The sequence below is a fragment of the Gouania willdenowi genome, chromosome 3 (genome assembly GCF_900634775.1).
Source record: "Gouania willdenowi chromosome 3, fGouWil2.1, whole genome shotgun sequence".
NCBI classification, from domain to species: domain Eukaryota; kingdom Metazoa; phylum Chordata; class Actinopteri; order Blenniiformes; family Gobiesocidae; genus Gouania; species Gouania willdenowi.
In genome coordinates this window covers 23568369-23588824 of record NC_041046.1, presented here as the reverse complement: position 1 = coordinate 23588824, position 20456 = coordinate 23568369, and the positions used below count along the sequence as shown (strand labels likewise).

The 20456-nt window shown below is 39.1% G+C and overlaps 1 protein-coding gene across 1 annotated transcript in view; it reads right to left on the bottom strand.

The window, feature by feature from the left end:
• LOC114461190 (CUB and sushi domain-containing protein 1-like) overlaps positions 1-20456 on the bottom strand; it is a 478378-nt gene that overhangs the window by 113330 nt on the left and 344592 nt on the right. Inside the window, exons 23-28 of the mRNA XM_028443085.1 lie at positions 20067-20255; positions 18135-18304; positions 11524-11680; positions 10066-10257; positions 2596-2722; positions 1279-1490 (exon numbers count right to left, since the gene is read on the bottom strand). Of these exons, the coding sequence (XP_028298886.1) occupies positions 1279-1490; positions 2596-2722; positions 10066-10257; positions 11524-11680; positions 18135-18304; positions 20067-20255 (1047 nt within the window). The remainder of the gene's footprint in view (positions 1-1278; positions 1491-2595; positions 2723-10065; positions 10258-11523; positions 11681-18134; positions 18305-20066; positions 20256-20456) is intronic.

The window sequence follows — 20456 nt, the reverse complement described above, 5'->3', positions numbered from 1 at the left end:
CCGATCAGCAATCGTAAGAAAATTAAACATGTTTGAAATCTTGGTCACTTCTGGTGAGGGTACCGCACTTTTGAAGCAGTGCCACGGACCAGCTTACCTCAAACTCTCATACTTTCCATGCGCAAACACCGCAACACCGCTGTAGAATTGACAAACCGTACTGCCCACGTCTGTCCAGCCAATCCCTGGTCCATGGCATTGTCGCTTTTTCTTTTTTTGAAGCTCTTTTTGCTTCACATCATGAGTGTTTATCCTTTTCCGGGTTCTTCTTCTTCTGCTGTTTAAATGGCGATGCTTCAAAGTTCTTCTTCTACTAATTTGTACATTGCATTTCTGGAAACAAGACCCCGACGTGTCGTGTATGGACGTACAGTGTAAGCAGTCAGGTCGCGTCAGAAGTCGGTCCGTATAGTATGAGAACATAAATTGAGTAGGGAAAAATCTCCTTTCATTCAATACCTAAAGAATCACTGACTTAGAAATTATGTTGAGTGCAAATGATAATGACAGAATAATTATTTTATGGGTCTTTGAACATCGTAAAAACTGAAGCAGAAAACTTCTCGTTCAATAAGTTCTGAGTGAGTTGATTAGACAGTTTGCATTTCAATTGATTTTTAATTTTTCAAATAAAATCAATAAGATGGGAATAAAGTGGAACAGGACAATTAGAAACCTAAAAGAAGTATGCTTTTTTCCACAGACCAGCATGTACAGCAGTGGTTCCCAAACACGGCACACTAGTGTGCTGTAAGACAAGTCCGGGTGTGCCGTGGGATTTTGTGACAATTATACATTTATTGCAATATACAACTACACAAAAAAAAAAATATTTTTGAATTTACTACTTTGTATGCACTCATTTTATAATACAGAGGCAAACTCTATACCAATTTTTTTTGGGGAAATATTTTGTTAATAAATATTTCATCAGTAATATAGTTGTCTTTGTCACATTTTATTTGGCATAAGTAAATAATTGTGCACATTTACAGATATTGCACATGATATGAATGATAACAGGTGTTATAAAGGCTATTTTGCACATTAGGTGTGCCTTGAGATTTTTACTTGTCCTTTGGTGTACCTTGGGCACAAAAAGGTTTGGGAATCACTGATGTACAGGATGTGTCCCTGCACCTACACTACTTATGGTAAAGAAAGGCAGTGTATCGTAAAGTCTTCAGAATCTGTAACCTGTTGGACTGCATGCATAATTTGAGAACACTCTATTAGAATTTACTCTGTGCTCTTATTGTGAAAAGTTGTGTTTCTTACTTGAAAACTGAATGGAAAATCCTTGCTTGCTGATGAAATAATCCGAATCAAACTGCAGAGTGAGGATGTTAAAAGTCGAATGGATATCCTCAGGCAAAGACAGACCGGACCACTCCTTCAACAGGATCCCACCCTCTGACTGACCAGATGGACCATCCCAGACTCTCAGGATGTCATGGTCCATTTCAGTGTCGAAGACGATAAAATGAAGGCTGAGGAAAGAAAACAAATGTTGGGCACTGAAAAAAACCTAAGCAAAACTGAAGGCAGTGCTGAGCAAAAAAAACCCTATAAAACCAACAGTATAATCACAGTATACATGTCAAAATTAGCCACTATTTAGTTTAAAAAATCACCGCCTTGCCATGTGGGCTGATAGATCGCGCTGACAAGCTCAACAGTTCACATCAATCATTTTTTGCAAAGTGGTGAATAAATCAGATCCAGTGTGTGCAGTGGTGAATAGTGAATATTGCAAAAAATTGTCGATCATTGTGGTCACAAGTCTTATCAGCATTAGTAAGTTTGTAGCCTTATACTGTAAATGTGTTTGTTCTAGAATATTACATGTTTTAGTTCAAAATATACTATTATAGTAAATAAATATAAATTACACTACTATAAGTACAAATTCTATCAGAGAAAAAGGCTAATGATGCATGATAAAAAGAACAAATGAAGTACCTTTGTAAAGAGCAGCAAAGTGTGTAACTGAAGAGCTAACAACTGAGTCACACCGGTTTTTGTTTTAAAAATTACATTAAGAAAATTATCAAATCAACATACATTTATTTATTACCATAAATGAAACATAACTGACAACAAAGTGTAACATCTGCCAGGAGAATTATCTGTAGGATGTTAGATAATTACAATTAGAGTTGTATTAGCAGGATATCGATAGTGGCCGGTGATACATTTTTGGTTGTGATATTGGCATCTTCAGAAATGTTTCAGTGCGAGGGTAAAAAACTGAATTAATTCCATAAAGAAACATGCTCAATTAGAATCAATTAGTTGCAATGTTATATAGTCCGTTATCAATAGTTATTTAGTGGTGTGCCATAACCTATCGTCAGTCTAATATACATGATTAACATTGACATTTTCAGGATAACATTTAGAGACATTTTCTTATCTTTTTAAACTGTTTTTGAGGATAGAAAAAACAAACATTTTTTGGTACAAACAGATAGCAACTATAAAGATTAAAGATTAAATCGGGGCTTTTGCCTTTAATTGGCCATGTAATGTTATTACATTAATGGAATTTGTCCTCTGCATTTAACCCATCCCTGAGGAGCAGTGGGCAGTTACCTGATAGTCTTGCCTGTATCAGCCTCTATGGTCCAAGTACAGTGAAGGTTATTGTCATATGGAGCAGGATATCCAGGGGACAAAATCCTACCAGACACTGCTCCGGTTATGTGGCCTCCACATTCCGCTATAAGGAGAACAAAAAGGTTATCATTTTAGAGAAATACTGGCCATTGTCCATCTGCATTTTAGTTACGTTTTAAAATTTTATCATAAACATGGCAAACCACTGAAGTCACTTTCTTCCAGACTCATAGTCCATATTACAAGACAGACAATATACACAAACCACAAAAAAAGAAAAAAAAAATACAGTAATAGACATATCATTTGAATTCATTATATTACTAAAAAAATAATAATAATAATGATGTTCATTACGTATTATTATTAACTCACAGCGTTGTCAATCATTTAATGTACCAGCAAACAAACAAAGCAATCTGTCATACATTGGAGAGGCGTACTGATTCACACAACTTTTATAAGGTTATCAAATGAAATGTCACTGTATGTTACCAACATTTGACTTTTATTGCATCAGAGAATCCAAGACCTTGTTGAACCCGATTACCACTGCTGTTTGTAGATGATACGAACATTGTGCTTTCATTTAGAACATCACAGCTCAAAAAACACAAAATATGACCCCAGATGGACAGGCTCATATTTGTGTGTGTGTGTGTGTGTGTGTGTGTGTGTGTGTGTGTGTGTGTGTGTGTGTGTGTGTGTGTGTGTGTGTGTGTGTGTGTGTGTGTGTGTGTGTGTGTGTGTGTGTGTGTGTGTTTATTTTCTTGTCTTGTTTTTGGTTTAAAGCTGATCATGGAAGAGAGTAAAGGAATCAGCGTTATGTATTTCTGACTTGCCGAGCTGCTTTTATATATTCTTTTTTGTAACGCAGGTTATGCACAAAACAGGTTGGCAAGTTCAAGCACAGCAGCAGCAGTAGTCTGACAGACAGACTTGTTTTCTCTAAGTACCCGCATTCTTAGCGATACATTTTTTTACGCTTCCATTGCAGTATAAGAAATGTTTTCGTTCATTTAAAAAAAAAAAAAAAACCCTGATCTTCTTTACTTTTAGGTATATTGCATTGAGGGTGTGAAGGTTGATTTATACACTGTGCGTCATTAAATCAACCTTGAATTATCCAAGCTTCTGCGATTCATTTTCAAGGTTATTGCATACATTTTGAAGATTTAACATGGTAATGTACTAGGCTTTGTGTTGGTGTTGCATTATCTTCATAGATAGACACATTTCAAAATATGAGTAGCACACCAACTCAACAAATATGTACATGTTCCACATTGTAGAAGTCAGAGCTTGAGAATTACCAGTGATCAGAGGTGAGAGTCACAGATTACAAGTACTCACGTGACTGTAACTGAGTCGTTTTTATGGATACTTGCACTTTTTTTTAGTATATTTCTAAATCAGTAATTTTACTTGTAGTTAAGTTTGTTTTAAAATAGTAATTTATTACATTTCTACACCCAACCATTACTGAGTAAATTATTATTTTTTTGTTTTAAAATGATCAGCGGACATTGTGACACTATGAAAAATGAAATGACCCAAGAACAATCAAATGCATCACATCATAGCCGACCAACCAAATTGAGTTCATAAATTTAGCTATACTTTATTTAAAAATGAGTTTTTGACAAACCTTTTTTTATTTTATACAGATGCCTTTGTGGACAATAAATTAGGTTCTAATTGTGCAGGATTTTGTCTCTTCCTTTTTAAGTTTATACATGAGATGTTTACTGTATGCAAGGGAACCGTGGCAAGATTTATTACCAAAAATAAACGTGGGGGGTGAAAGTAACTAGTAACTTTTACTTTGAGTACTATTTAATTTACTTTTTACTTCTACTTCAGTGTTCTATTTCATAACATTCGTTTCGATGTTTCACTATGGGATATACAGTATATGCCTCCGTGCCATATTCACAGAAGCTCTTTCTCATAAAGACAACCTGATTTGCCGGTGAAATGTATTCATCTGCTGCAGGTAGTCCAGCCCCCAATAAGTAGGGTGGGCGGAGAATACATTGGAATTCAAAAACCTCTTTTCATCCGGAAGCTTCTTGCAGCGACAGCTCAACTGTCCACAGGTGGACCCTAACTCGGATTCCGTCAACGGACGCTGCTGATGTATCCTTTCTTGTTATCATTATGTCAACCAGTGCTTTTTCCGTGCCCACAACTTCAGAAAATTTGCTGTTTCAACGCCCCCCACGGCTAGCGAAGAGGAACCGACTGCTGATGCCCCTTTCTTCAGCTTGACTCTCCATCTGCACACTCAATGCCACCCCGCGGCAACCGAGTATCGGACCCGGCACCCCAATTGACGGCCCGGTCACGACACCGCAATCACCACACCACACAGTTGTCAGGCTCTCGTTGTCGGCCTTCACTAGCTTAGCGGCTAGCAGCCCTGAGTCTTCATCATGAAGAGCCTCCGCAGGCGGCGAGCACGACAGGTCTACCTGGCGAAGGAGGGACCTCTCTCTCCCCCTCTTGGCCCCAAATCTGCTGGGGTTCTCAGTCTGACATCTCCTTTGTCCCTCCGCCCGGAGAGGACATTCTGGATTTGGACCGTGAATACGACGATGACGTGACCTCGGACTTCCTCTTCTCAGAGGATGACGACATCTTCATATCAACAGAGCAAGAAGAAAAGCCCACCACCTCTGCCATATCCATGGAGGGAGTGGAAGGAAGCACCCAGGCTTTTCCCCTCCCCGCACTGGACATGTTGGAGGTCTGCAGGTGCACCGCCGCCAGCCTGTGTATCCCGTGACTGTGGTAGTGATGGAGGTGACCAGGTCCCGGTACGAGGGGAAGCGACTCCCCCCAACCAGGAGTACAGCAAGGCAGCTGCTCCCACGCAGCAATTTCTGTTGTTTCTCCCGCACTGTATCAAAGCGGCTTCTACTCCAGGTATTTTCTGGTCCCCAAACTGAGGGTGGGGGGTTCTGGAATTTGTCTGGAGACCTTCGCAGCATGCCTTGTGCTTTTCCAGCCAGGAAGGTTTGTCCAATTCAGGATGTGTCTTCGGCTGCTCGGATTCATGGCGTCAGCCATCCTGGTGTCCCGCCTCGACCGCCTCCATATGCAGGAATTCCAGCCGTGGGTGGCCGCGTGTTGTCTGGACCCGGTGCGTCATGGCACACAGAGGGTGTTGGTCATGCCGAAGTGCACCAGGTCTCTGCGCCACTGGATCATCCTGTCTTTCCTGACGTGCGGGGTCCTGATGGGCATTGTAACGTGAGGTGAGGGGGCGTTGGAGCGCGGATCTCCAGCGCTCCCACATCAATTACTTGGAACTCTCAGTGGTATTCCTTGCACTGAGGCATTTCCTTCTGTTCCTCATGGGCTGCCATGTCCTGGTGAGGATAAAAAATATACGACCATGGTAGCGTACATCAACCGTCAGGGCGGGTTGCGCTCCCGTCAGTTGTACCTGCTGGCACGCAGGTTGATCCTGTAGAGTTGTGGTCGCTTCCTCTCGCTGAGAGCGACACATATCCCGGGGGTTCTGAACACGGGAGAATACCCTGTTTTCCAGGGGAGTTCCATGTTACGGGGCCAAAGTGGATCTGTTTGCGCGGACGAAAACGTGCAGTGCGTGCTGTTTTTCTCCCTCTGCCATCCGGGGGCTCCCCTGGGGGAAGACACGCTGCTTTACACCTTCCCCCACGCGCCCTAATCCCTTCACCCTCACCAGGGTGAGGAAGCACAGGCACGCTCTGATCCTGGTGGCTCCGAATTGGCCGGGCATGCACTGGCTGGTGGAGATCCACCGGCTGTTGTTCACTCACCACTGCAAACTCCGATTGCAGAAGAACTTACAGTCACAGGCGGGGCTCAGTCTTCCACCCTCACCCAGTGTGCTTGGCGCTATGGGCTTGGCCCCTGAGTGGCGCAATCTGTCAGCCATGTGTCTCTCACAGCGTGTGATCTCCACGATACAGGGCTTCCTCTACCAGGTGACTGTACGCCTGTAGGTGGAAGTTGTTTGAAGATTCATGTCTTGGGGGGAGACACATCCCTTTTCAGTGCTTCATGGGAGTGATATTGTCAGTTCTGCAGGAGCTGATTGACAAACGGAGGACTTTCTTCACAAAGACAGCACTTCTTGCTGCCTGAGTGAGAAGAGGTTTGCTTATTGAATGCAAAAGTGTTCTCCGCCCACTCTACTTATTGGAGGCAGGACTACCTGCGGCGGATGAATACATTTCACCAGCCAATCAGGTTGGCTTTATGAGAAAGGACTTCTGTGAATATGACGCAGAGGCGTATATCCCATAGTGAGACATCTCACTCATAATACTCATAGAACCAGGGTTATATACATAACTTAATGTTTCATGTATGAACTATTTGTACTTGAGTATAATTTCAATCAAGTGACAGTACTGCTACTTGAGTAGGAAATACTCTTTACACCTCAGCCGGTGATACTTCAGTATGTTTAAAACAATTATTTCCTTTAGTGTAAGTTAGTTTGAAACCCAAAGGATTATTTTAATCACTGCTTATTAACTGTTTACCCATGCCAGTAAGAAGAGAAACCAAAATATGTATCCAGTCACACCAACACAACACACTCACACGTATGAATGCACACACCAACAGAGTAAAACTAGCTGTTTCAGTGTTCGTTGAGCAAAAGGCAACCATTCTGCTGTGTTCTATTATAAAAAGCTGATGGATATGAGATTTGGCAAGCTGGGGCACAAAACAAGAGAAAAAAGTTTTTTGGTCACCCTGAGCCAATGAAAACTGCAATTTTCTCAAGAAAGAGAAAAAGAGAGGATAACAGGCACACTCCTAGTGAGGTAAAAATAAATCAACAGAAGCAATGGTAGACAGAACGACCTCCACTTGGCTAGAGTCACAGTCAGAGGGAGGGAGGATAGTATGAAAAGAAGCTAAGACAAAGCTCACTCCTGATCGTCATGCACAGTGATATAGAAACAGATAAGACACACAAGGAAGGTGACAGTGCAGCAAGAAAGACCCAAGAACAGATAGATAAAAGAGGAAAGTGCAAAGCTGGGTATTTAGGTGGTTTGCCCAGGGCTCTGGCAGCAAATATTCTCCAGGCTGCAGGCTTATCTGAAACAAGGCAGCGACAGAGCAGCAACACATTAATGACTTAGTGCAAAGGGACGAAGGGCCCCAACTTTACAGCACATTCACATACTCACAAAAATGTGATCAAGCAGCTTGACACACATCGTGCCAATAATGCACACCCTTGAATACATTTACTGCACACTTTTTTTTCCGTTGCCATTAGCAACCACATCAGTCCAAGTCCCACCCCACAGAGCTCAGGTGTACTGCCAGGTTACCAAAACACAACGCTTGGCTAGGTTGCAGAGATTTTTTTAAATGAACACGTGCCATGAGCTCTTGTGTACCCACCAGAGTAGGAATACAGGAAAAGTATCTTAATTTGTGAAATATGCAAAGCCACAAAATATTTATAACTTTGAATTTGAGACCCTAACAACTGCAGAGTTTCGTAAGAGATCTCATAGGTAGCCTGGAACAAAATCGAGCAAGGTGCAATTACTGTCGCTTAAAATAGAGAACAATAGTCATGAATTCATAAGGAATAGGAAATAAAATCCCCATAATAAAGCACCTCAATCATTTGGCAAAAGTTATTTAAAAAACTAATTAAGGGCTGTCATGAGCCAATGGCAGCTAAATGCGCCCTTTAGCAATGACATGGAAAAGACTTCATCAACAACAACAACATCAGCTACTTCCTAAAGGTGGGGAAGGGCTTCAGTGCACAACATCAGTCAAAAGAAAACAACTTTTTTTATTCCACCAGTGGTGAAAGCTGATGGATGCGAATGTGGGTGATATGGATAAGATGTGGCCTTATCTCCCACACTTGACCCTTACCACTCAGGGGCATTCCATCTAGAGTCAACACATAGTCCTCAGACAGGGGCTTTCCACACAGCCACAGTAGTGACGGGGTTGTAGTTCATCCCCCACTTCTGACCCCTGTGACATATCCACCACCCTGCTTACACAACATTAACACTGATGTCCACCATGCTCATTCTCATTCCACTCACACATAGTCTAGCACCAGGTGTGTCCATGCAGGCAGACCTGCCAACAGTGTATCATGTTTTTCTGCAGTCTGTGCCTTCTCCTCTCACTTCTCTCTATGTTTCTGTTTCAAGTGTCTTGATGCTGGAGCAACTAGTCTGGGACACTCTGATGTTCTTTCTCTTTATCCTGTTCTGTTCTCCTCTTTCTGTCCACTAACCCTAACCAGTCGAGGCAGATGTCTGCCACCTCTGAGCCTGGTTTCGCTGGAGGTTTGTTCCTGTTTAAGGGAGTTTTTTCTCCCTAATGTAGCTGATGCTTGGTCATGTAGAATGGTTGTTTTTTTTTTTTTTTTTGTAATTGGCACTCAATAAATAAAGTTGAATTTAGTTTAGTTGTCATAGTGATAATTGATAGAAAATATAAATAAATCACCCAAATCGACAATGACTTAGGTTATTTGTGACCATTGACATATGAATTCAGTTTGGTCTCCTCTCACATTCATGGAGGAAGATTCAGTTTGTAAACCAACATATTCACTCTCTTACCAAGTGGGGGTAAATCATGGGTAAATCAGGGATCAACTAGTTTATTAAAAGATGAATGACATTTGAAACATTAATTTCTAAAATTCAAAAGCATTTTGAACAAAGTGAAACATGGGCCCAGCCTTACCTCTTGTGTGTCCAAATAAAATATATTCCTATGTTTTGAAGAAAGCTTGTTTTATTTTTCCAATGATGACGTATGCACTGACTATGCTTGCAGGGTTTGGTAACTCTGAATAAATGGCTAAAGGCACATCTTCATATGTAAACATACTATGCTGTGCTGAGTATTTGAAATTAGGATTTGTTTTGCAAAAGTTTCACATTAAACATTTTAAAATGTACAAAAGTCAGATGTGCTACCACAACATGGCTTGTTAAATCCTGAGAGAGAGAGAGAGAGAGAGAGAGAGTGATTTGGTATTCATGCATTGCAGTTTATTATTTTATTGTGGGCGCCGCAAATGGCTGCTCCGGTTGTTGATGTGTATTCTTTCGCTGCAACTACTGAGTCAAATTCCTAGTATTGTTCTAAACTGTACCTGGAAAATAAAGCATTCTGATTCTGATTATCAGCAGCACTATATAATGTAAAGTGCTGATTCAGTCTCTCACTCAACATGGGTTGACTCAGTCACTCGTTCACCCACATCCTCTTCTCAATCACCATCAGAAACCGATAGAAAAGCTTCCTCTGTTCATTCTCTTTTATTATATTGTACATTAAACTTAGTGGTGAAAAAAGTCACCTTTAGGTTCAATAATTCAAACCATAACTTGTAAATTATTGATACAAAAGTGAACCTGCATATCTTTGAATACTAACCAGTACAGGATGGAAGTGGTTTGTCCCAGACACGTCGGTCCCCACTCAGGCAGGTCAGAGTACTGCTGCCATGGAGACTGTATCCAGGATTGCATGAATACAGGACGAAAGTGTTGGCATAATGACCGTCATCCTGGATCTTATAACCGTAGCTGGGGACACCTGGCTCCTCACAGTGTACCAGGTCAAAACCTAGAAAAGACAAAAGCAAACACCAATCAAATCTTCAGTACATATAATGGAGCAAACGTTCAAGCAGAAAATAATAATAAAAAAAAAAAAGAAGTGACAGCCGGCATCACATTTTCACACACACCAGTCAATCCTTCTTGTTTATCATTAAAAAAAAATATATACATAAATGTCATAAAATCCTTTCAAGACAAATTCATAGTATGCGTATGTAACTCACAGAAACCTACACAGAAACATTGTCTTTGAAATAAACAACTTCTTGTAACATGGTGAAAGTCAGGAATATCACTAATTGTTTCTTTCCCCCAGTAAGTCACTTGTAAACAGAACAATTTGTCTCCCATCAAGGACAATAAACACACTTTCTAACAATAAACTTAATGCAAGTTTTTTTTTTTTTTTTTTTTAGAGTTTAGCTCTTTAATGCCAATTATCTGCCATCATCATACACTCCCTGAGTCTCCTTTGGTAAAGCATATGCACCTTACCTTTCTCCTCCTTGCTCATTCATGCAGTAAACAGATGCTTTGTGAATCCTTATCGCTCTAATAAAATGGCTTCTAACTCAATGCATCACTCACACTGATGGTACTCAGGAATCTATTTGCTACCATTCTTGGTTGAATGCACCTAGCTGTAGTATTTGTTCAAACCTAATATCAATCTCTTTGATATTATTCAGATCATATATGGCAGCCAAATTTAACAGTGCGATGCCCTATTTTGTTTAAAGATTGGTTGATGTACATTGTTCTAATTGAACACAATGCAGCTGTCAAATATGAGCAAACCATCTACCGTCATTTTGTTGGTTCATTCGTCCAAGCCACTCTCACACGCTGATGTGCCACTTTCTCATATCCTTTTAAAGACTGGGGGATAAATGCAGCTCTAATGGCCTCTGACGTACAGACAAGCTGCTCTGGACATCTTAACATTCTCTCTTTAAAGCTATTAGTGTGTGTGCTGCTGCCTGTAAGCGTGCGCATGTGTGTATGTGTGTGCTTGCAGGTTGGTGTTTCTATTGTATGTTCACCGACCACGTTCCATGTTTGATTGCTTTTTTTTTTTTTTTTCCCGCACAATATTTAGACTGAAGGTGTTCACTTATAATAACTTACAAAAAGCTAAGCCTACATTTTATACGCCATCTTATGTTGTTATTCCATTTAGTCAGGTGTATCAAACAAGTAATGCAAATTGAAAAAAAAAAGAACATGAAAACAAAAATCTGTCCCGTCACTCACTTGAAAACGCTCTTACTTGTGTATGTGAGGCTGAATCCCTGATTGGTTCCAGAGGCGTTGCTGTTAAACTCCAGCCATAGGTGATTGGATGTACTATTGATCACATGACCCATCATACCCTCACGCGTGAAGTTGCCAAGGATACGGGAAGAAATGTTCTCTCCGTCGTACACCTGTCACAAAGAACAAGTTGTAGACACAAAAATTAAAATAAATAAATAAATAAAATAAACATTAAAACGTGTAACAACTTGCTTGCACAAAAAAGATTCATTAAAAAGTCAAAGAAAAGGCCATGTCTAATAAACGATTATACAAAATAGCACATTTATTGTGTATAAATGGCTGCGGTGTCAAAAAGAAAGACTTAGAATTTATAAAACCCAAAATTACCAAAGTCACTTGCAGTGTTATTTTGACAGCAAATTTTTATTTAGTTTAAGTCATAATCTTTTGACTGAAAATAGTCAAAACCTAGTCATGAGGACTATTTCAGTTATAGTTAGGTTTTAGTCAACTAATATTACGATTTAAGTTGACTAAATCTGATACAGATATAGTCGACTAAAATGTAAAGCTCAAGAGTTTATGCATTTTTGAAGCTTAAACATGACTTTGGATATTATTAGTACCACAATATTTTTTCTTTTCTCTAATAACTTATAGTCTTGGAAAAATATTGTTGACAAAAACTACGACGAAATGCCTTTAGTCAACAAAATGACCACTGGTGACTTGTTGGGAGCAAGGGTTACACATTTTGTACATTTATTTGGAAGAGTACAGAATGAAAAATAACAATGTACCCATTGAAATGTGTGAAACCGTGAACCGTGTAAAACAGAGTTAATGGCATTTTAATGTAGTCATTGATTAAAAAGGCTGCTGACATACATTCATTGTACAGAAAGTTATACTGTAGTACAAAATCTAGCATTAAAACAAAATCCAAACCCAAAATCACAATAGACATGGTGTTTTCTAGAGACTAAAGGCACAGGGCCTTTATTATCATTGCACAACAAAATTACAGATCAGAGTGGATAATTAACTCCAGCCGCTGCAACATTCGGACAACCTTGACCGAGTCACTAACATGTTCTGATGGAGGGTAAAACCCCTGTACCGGAAAGAAACACACGCAAGCACAGGGAAAACAGTCAAACTCCTCACAGCAAGGCCTGCATTTAAAAACCTCAGAGAAAATGCATTTTTACTCAGGAAAAAAAAACAGGAAATTATTTAATTGATTACAAACCCTTAACTGACCTTCGGGGTCAGTAACTAAACTTTACGGTTCATTAATACTCGTTATTTCTTGCAAAACCCAATTTCACTTTCGATGTATAACATTTCGTTGTTTTGGAAAATGATAATTACCCAGTAAGTGTGATTTCACAGGCAGTCCCAACAAGACAGCTGGGAGTCATTTATTTCCAATGAGCACTGGAAGACGAGTAGGTACAGAGAATAGGTTATGCCAGACTAGTCTTTGCAACCTGGCAAGCACGAAAAATAGTGAGGAGTTTTCAAATGAAAGTTTAAAATGTGCAACCAATAAAAAAAACATTTATGAAATGATGAATTTATATCCAAAATAAAATCAAACATTGTCTGTCAAAGTTAATCACTGATTGGTTGTACAGTTTTGGAACAATGTTATGGTAATCACTGGCAAGTAACGCCAGTGGAGGTTGTCAGGCAGGCCTTGGAATATTAGAGCCACTACACTGTCCACTGTAAATGTGTTGAGAGATTGAAAGAAATGTAAGAACATTTCAAAGGACAAATTCTTCAAATTGGAAAGCCGTTATTTTTGGTGAGCAATTTTGAGAGAAATACCTCACAAGTGTGATGTAAATGTGAAATATCCATCCTGAGTTGCTTCTGCTTTTACTTGGCAGCAAGTGACATTTTCACGTACTGAGAGTCGAGTCTGCAGGTGGCTGGGCTGCCAAAGTAAGTGGGTTTAGGAAACTCCCTTTATGAGAGTAAAAGCTCTTACTGTGTGGCATTCTCTCAGCTTGGTAAAATAAGTGTAGTCATCGTATATTGGATTGTGCAGTTTAGACAGAAAGTATGAATATGAGGAAAGGCAACGTAAAATAGTAACTCTCGGTATACGTAGCATTGCTGTGTTGGACTACGGTACATTTTTTACTTACTTCCTCCTACACTTCACATCTCACTAAGAGTTGCAAAAACTATATTGTGCCGTCTATCTTTCTAGCATTGTGTTTTTTTTCCCTGTCACTACCTTTCTCTCCTCCTCTCTTATTCAGTAAAACTGTATGGTTAATGAAATACCACACAGCTCATAAATCAACATTTCACCATCTGCCAACCCTCTCTCTCTCTCTCTCTATCTCTATCTCTCTCTCTCTCTCTAGCTCTTTCCCTAACCACCTCCATTTTCATAACACATTCTGCACACTCCTACTCTGCTCTCTCAACCTTCGTTCTTTACCCCAGGGATGAGGCAAATTTGAGTAAATTTGGTCAAGCAATGTATTAGGTGACATTGTTCGATTGAACCTCCTCAGTCTTTCTTTTGACAGTGAAAGGGCAAAAAGTTAGCCAATAGCCAGAGGAATTGTAATTAGCTGGTTTTATACATTACAGGAGGTTTGCACCTGAGGCGTAACAGGCTGTCAAACAAATACATTGTGTTCAAAGTGTTCAGCCACAGGAACCGAACTTAGCTTCATTACTATTAGCCTCGAGAGTGACATGCTAATTGCTAGTTTAAGCAGCACTTTGGGGCTTTTCGTTCACTTCATTTCAGTTTGCATGATGCCTTTCACACTGTCGGGGGTGGGTGGGGGATGATAATCACTATACATACTGAGCAATACTTGAGAGCATTTTTTATTTACCATCATACAATCAGACTACAAGGGTAATGTAATTACATCAATGATAAGCTGTCATTTGGACAACCGTTTATGTGTGGTAGGGTTATCATCAAACACAGAACATGACTAGAGACTTTTGAAGGGGTTCCTTCACTTTTAGATGAGAGATACATCCTTTTTTTTTAACTCAAAAACAGTCATTATCTCTACTAATTACTTAGGAAAGGCTAATAATCATAACTTTAGATGACACAGAGGTAGCACACCTATTGATCAGGATCAACCTAGCAATATTTGATGACATTCTTTTGTCTTCAATCAGCAGTACTGCTTTCCTAGTAACTTAAGTGATTCTTTAAAAAAAAAAATAATAAAAAAAAAAAATATATATATATATCTGAAATACCACCTGTAATGTCAGTACCTTTAGGGGTTGAACAGACTTGTCGACGAGTCGACTTTAATGTTGTCTCGCGACTCTGTCTACGTGACGTCGACTAGTCGTAGTACCTGACTTTTGCCCAAGATGGCGGTGCAACACAGCAAACGCGGGTCCTAGTACCCCTGCAGGCAAGGCAGCGCAACAGCAAGTGTTTCTCCTCAAACTGCAGCTGGTAGACAAATACTATGGCTAATATACATGCTAACGTTAGCTGTAGTGGTAACATGTCTGTGTATTAAGCAGATCTGAAAAACAGCAGCAGCTCAGGACGGAAGCTCCGTTAGCGGGGAAGACCGCTGTTGTGCCAAAATCTGTGACCTGAAAAAATTTGTGACCGGAGGTGGCGACAGTTCCAACCCCTGCGGCTTCTCGGCAGACATTTACTCCCCCTTAAACACGTTTGTAATTTTTCTCCAGTCTGCATTTACTTCACCCATCGGAGCGTCAAGTTTAAGATGGAGTAAATAGCTCCTGAATAGCTACGAAGAGGTTAAGTAAAGCCAGGAACACTCGGCTCGGCTTTGGCTCTTGGTGACGTCATCAACTAGCCGACGTCGACTCGACTAGTATGCACATAGAGTCGACCTTTAAAATGATGTAGTCGTTCAACCCCTAGTACCTTTCACTATCTCTGTTTAAAGGTTGAGGGGCTAAAAATGGACACAGTGTCTCAACACCCAGGCTGGTTAAAACCACCAGAGACTGTTTTACATGGAAGTATTTGAGTCAAACTGCAAAGACTTCAAACTACAAGCAGCTACAGCATGAGAAAGTTATTGCCGTTATTCTGTTGTTTAAACTAAGAAAAATTAAGCATGTTGTACACTGAGCATAATTTCTTTTTTGGTTTTTGTGTGTGTGTGTTTGTGCAGGTGTGTGATCTTGAAACACCTCTGTCTAACAGAAATGAGAATTTAAAGTGACACTTCGGAAGTGTTAAAGTATTTTATAAATTATTATTGATTTTTCAGTCCCTTCTTCTTCCTTAAAGGGATTTTTTTTATACCAATTCCACTGGGAACATTGCGAGCTCTTACAATGACATTAAGCCTTTCTAAAAGTCAAGGAGAAGCCTAATAAAATTCCACCACAGACAGGCTCATCCGGTGATTTAGGCCTAAGGCTGATAATTCACTCTATCCACATACTGGCTTAACCAAGCCCTCAGGCCTAATACTGTTAAGAGACATGGTGAAAAGAAACGGTTTTAGATTATATCTGTTGGACAGTCTCTGGACTGTAAAACAGCTCACAATGTTACCTGCCATTTAAGATGGCACACATAGGAGAGCAAAGATATGCAAGACTCACAATTCTTGTGTTTCCAGTATCAAATGTCGGCCTTCTATTGGTCAACAGAATGCATGAGTAGAATTGTGACTCTTTCATTGGTTAAAGATGGCCAATACAACTGAAAGGCCTTCTAGCATTTTTTCTGGTATTCTAGGTGCAGAGTATCGCAAAATATCAGGTTCTTTTCAACTAGTAATTAGGGGTGTCCCGATCCGATATTGATATCGGATATCAGTCCGATATCAGTCAGAAAACTAATATCGGATTTTATCGGACTGCATCTCAAATCTCCGTTATAATATATATTGTTATTTTTTTAGATTTTTTGTTATATTTATTTTTTCAATATTTTTTATTTTTTTTATTCAATCATAGAATATTCCCATTCTAAAAGGTCAATTATATGTAATCCATTCGTTTATAATAAATGGGTCTATTTTTTTTTTTTTTTTTAAATAATCAAGCCTTTTCTAAAATTCCACACTACAAAAAAAGTAATAAAAGTATGTATGATTTGTGCCGATATCGTATCGATATCAACCAATATTCAAGGCTGTAATATCGGTACTGTAGTGAAAAAGTTGTATCAGGACATCCCTCCAAATAATACTGGATAATTACAGTAAGCCTTTCCTTGTGTGTGTTTATAGAATAACAACACATTCTCATAAATATTAGAAAGATTATCATTAAATAAGGCTTAAGTGCTAAGAAATATTGACGTTAGTGTGTTTTTTGTAAGTAAAAAAAATACCAGTGTCACAGTGATGTAAGTCTGTAACTAACATGTCTGTTATTGACCATGCCATTCTACTTGGTCAGACAGTCAATGCCATTAATATGCTAAAAGGTTACTTTAAACCTATTATTTTTCTGTGCATCCTAATACTTAAACATTTCCAACATATCCTTATTTGCACAAATTTTGATTATGATTTTTATTTATATAAGAATGTACGGGTTGATCATTTCAGACATTTGCTTGGCAAAAACTGCTTTCATAAAAAGACGAATGAAAATTCTACCATACAGATTTCAAACCAAATAACTGTTTAGCCATTAGGTGACGCAATTCTTTGTCTGCAATACAAACTGACTGGAACATTAAACCAAAGCAAAGTGTATATTTATCAACCAATAAACCCATAATAAAAAAGGGCTGCGTTCATTTGTGTGTGAACAAAGCCATAATTGATTTAATTGTGCACGGGCTTTGCAGGGCTTTCTTTTGGTGTGGACAGGCAATTACAGCAGAACTGGCATTAGCACAAATAGTGAATATGGTTAATAGCCCCCTGTGGGATTTCTTATTAGCTCGAACAATAATGTGTACCTAATCTAACAGATTAACAAACATACTGCATACTATGTAATCCTCAACAACAATGGAAAACTCAATATCACAAAAAACACAAGAAGTATAAGGCAGGAAATTGGTACTGTATCCCAACATTACATTAGTTATGGGATATTATGAGGGTAATTGTAGCTTTTCAGGAAACTTTATTGACAACATCTCTTTTATATATTATTCCCATTTCCTTATGGATACGTTAAAGAGCCTTTAATTTGAATCTAGTTTTAATCAGACCTCATTCAGAGTTTTTTAGTCAAACATTTCAACAATACAAAATACAGCTTTAAATAAACAGAGCATTGTAAAACAGTATCTGTGACTGCACATCCCTTTTATCCCATTTAAAGGTATTAAAACCATATTTCTTCCATCTTGTAATGCTTGGTTTGAACTTCATCGTGAACATGATAAAGGGCTGATAAGATGTCGTGACTGGAGCAAAAGATTTGTGCTTCGGAGCAAACAAACCTCATACACAGTTACCAGTGTGTGTGTGTGTGTGTGTGTGTGTGTCTCAGGGATTTGAACAATGTAAATAACAAGTAGCATTACTATCTAATTTCAGAGTTAAAAAAGTCCATCAGGTGTCCAAACAGTGGAGGTGTTAATGCACCTGTGTTGAAGTCATTCATTAGTGCAGACAGCTTTGTATGCCAAAGAGACTGCACGTGTGCTCATACCTTGAGATAGTCTCCGTCTTGCAATGTGAAACTCTCAGCTTTCAGCCTGATTCCTTTTCCCTTTTCAGTTGTTATACGGTAAATGCACTCGTGGTTGTTATCATAGTTGGAGGGGAAGTTTGGTGAAAGAAGAACGCCTTCTGGTCCCAGTGAAATGGCTCCACATTCAGCTACAAGGGAAGAGAAAACAACAGAGTAAAGCCTGGCTCGGAATCCTAGAAAAATAAAATAAAATAAAAGGCCTCAGATGGAAAAAGCAATAACAAAATGAGCTAAAAATGTTTTTGATGATAAATAAAAATGAATCCAAATATGGTGAGCACTAAGACATGTTAACATTTACCAGATAGTCCATTATGGATAGACGTCGAACATTTTTAGAAAACCCCTTTGAAATGTCATTTTTGAATTATTTTGTCCAAATTTTGAAACATGTGCAGTGCCTATCAAAGTTTGAGAATTCCAATCAGTAGTGCTAGCTGCAAATGGAGTTTGGTCAGATGTAAATGAAGACAGAAGAAAGAGGAGAGCAGAGCATGCTTTTAACTACTGCTAAAATGGACCAATACTTTGAGAGAGAAACAGGAGAAAAAGTACTATAATGAAACGCACAATGGGGTGAGCAGATAAACATTGTTTATCCTCTTTAAAAAACATCTGAAAAAAAAAAAAAAAGAAATATAAGATGATGTGCTGGAGATTAAAGTGATGATAATGACGGAATACACAAAATGGAAACAAAATAGAAAAGGCTACACAGAAAATTAAATGAAGGCTTGTAAGGACAAAATAGTTTTCTGCATTGCTGGAGATAGAAATAAACAAAGATGATGACGTATTTTAAAAAACAACAATGATCACTGAGATGGAACATGTTAAGGAAAATAAACTAGATACAAAAACTTACTATTTAAGGAGCTAAAGCCCTAATTACCACTTGAAGGTCGACTTATATTTAGGTGTTGCATGTCTGTCTTAATACCAAGCAGAATGAGATGAAGAAATATAGAAAGTGGTAGACCACAGAAAACAAGAGACAGAAGGGAATGGAAAGAAAAAGAGGTATTAACTTGGTGAATCAAACTAGCTATTGTTGCTTATTTCCCTCCTCGTCAGACATGATCAGCTGACTGATATTACTGTTATAGTATTTGCATTCTGCTGTTTCTGGGCTATGAAAGTTACCAGCAGCCACCAGTCAGATTCTCATAAATTCCCGGTGGCCTCCAAGGAAACACTAATACATGCATTAAATAACAACAAATTACAGCCTGCTCAAAGCCAAATCCTGGCAAATAAAATGTATACTCAAGCTGGTAAATGTTATTAAATGATTTGCGGGACTGTGTGTGTGCTGGCTCCTCTGTCCCACGGACTCGCTGGTATGCGTGGGGAGTGGGGGGTTTGATTGGGGGGGTGCCTCTGTATGGACTAAGGTCTGTCTAGCATCCGGTGGTTAGGGTTATGGCCTGGCTTGTCTCATGGGTCCAAGGAGGGGGCGATAGCATCTAAAGCAGCTCTTACAAACATATTTGTTGTGGATGCAGAAGCATGTCCGGGGCTTCAGGATAGCTTACGTCGTGACATAGCTTTGAAATGATGGCTTTGAACGATTAGTTCTGTCACACTTGGTAGCACACACTCACTCCCTCTTTTCACTCGTATCCTCATAGTATCTAAGCATTGGGATATGTTCTCCCTAATATTTTCTTTACATACATGTATGTCCCTACACTGGCACAGCATTGCATTACACCAACAGTACACTCTTGTCATTTTTATTCTCCATCCTAAGTGCATTACTGTTGTATTTCATTTTAACTTCTTTATTAACACTTTATCTTCCTTACAGAGGGCTGGGAACAGTCAAAGTTATGCAAATTTTTCATAAACATGTTTTATTTTTTGCAATTTGTGAAAAGACTGCCTTACCTATACATCGTGGTAGTGTGTTGCTCCAGACACGTCTGCCTCCGCCAAGACACGTGATCTTACTGTCCCCCTCAAGTCTGTAGCCATGAAAGCAAGAAAAGGCCAGAGAGTCGCCAACTTGGAACCTGAACCCCGTCCTTCTGCTGTATGCTGGGACACCAGGGTCTTCACATGGCTCTAAATCATATTCTATAAATCCAAAAGAAAAACATAATGAGAAAAAAAAAAAAACAATCAAAAAGACAAACAGTGAAAAAGTCATGCAAGTGAATTTTTTTAATACATTTCTTGAAAAAGAGAGTGGTTGGGTAGCATTACCCAAATGTAGGAAGCAAGATGAGTTTTCCGTATTTTGAAATTTACCATTTTTAATATATACTGTATACAGAA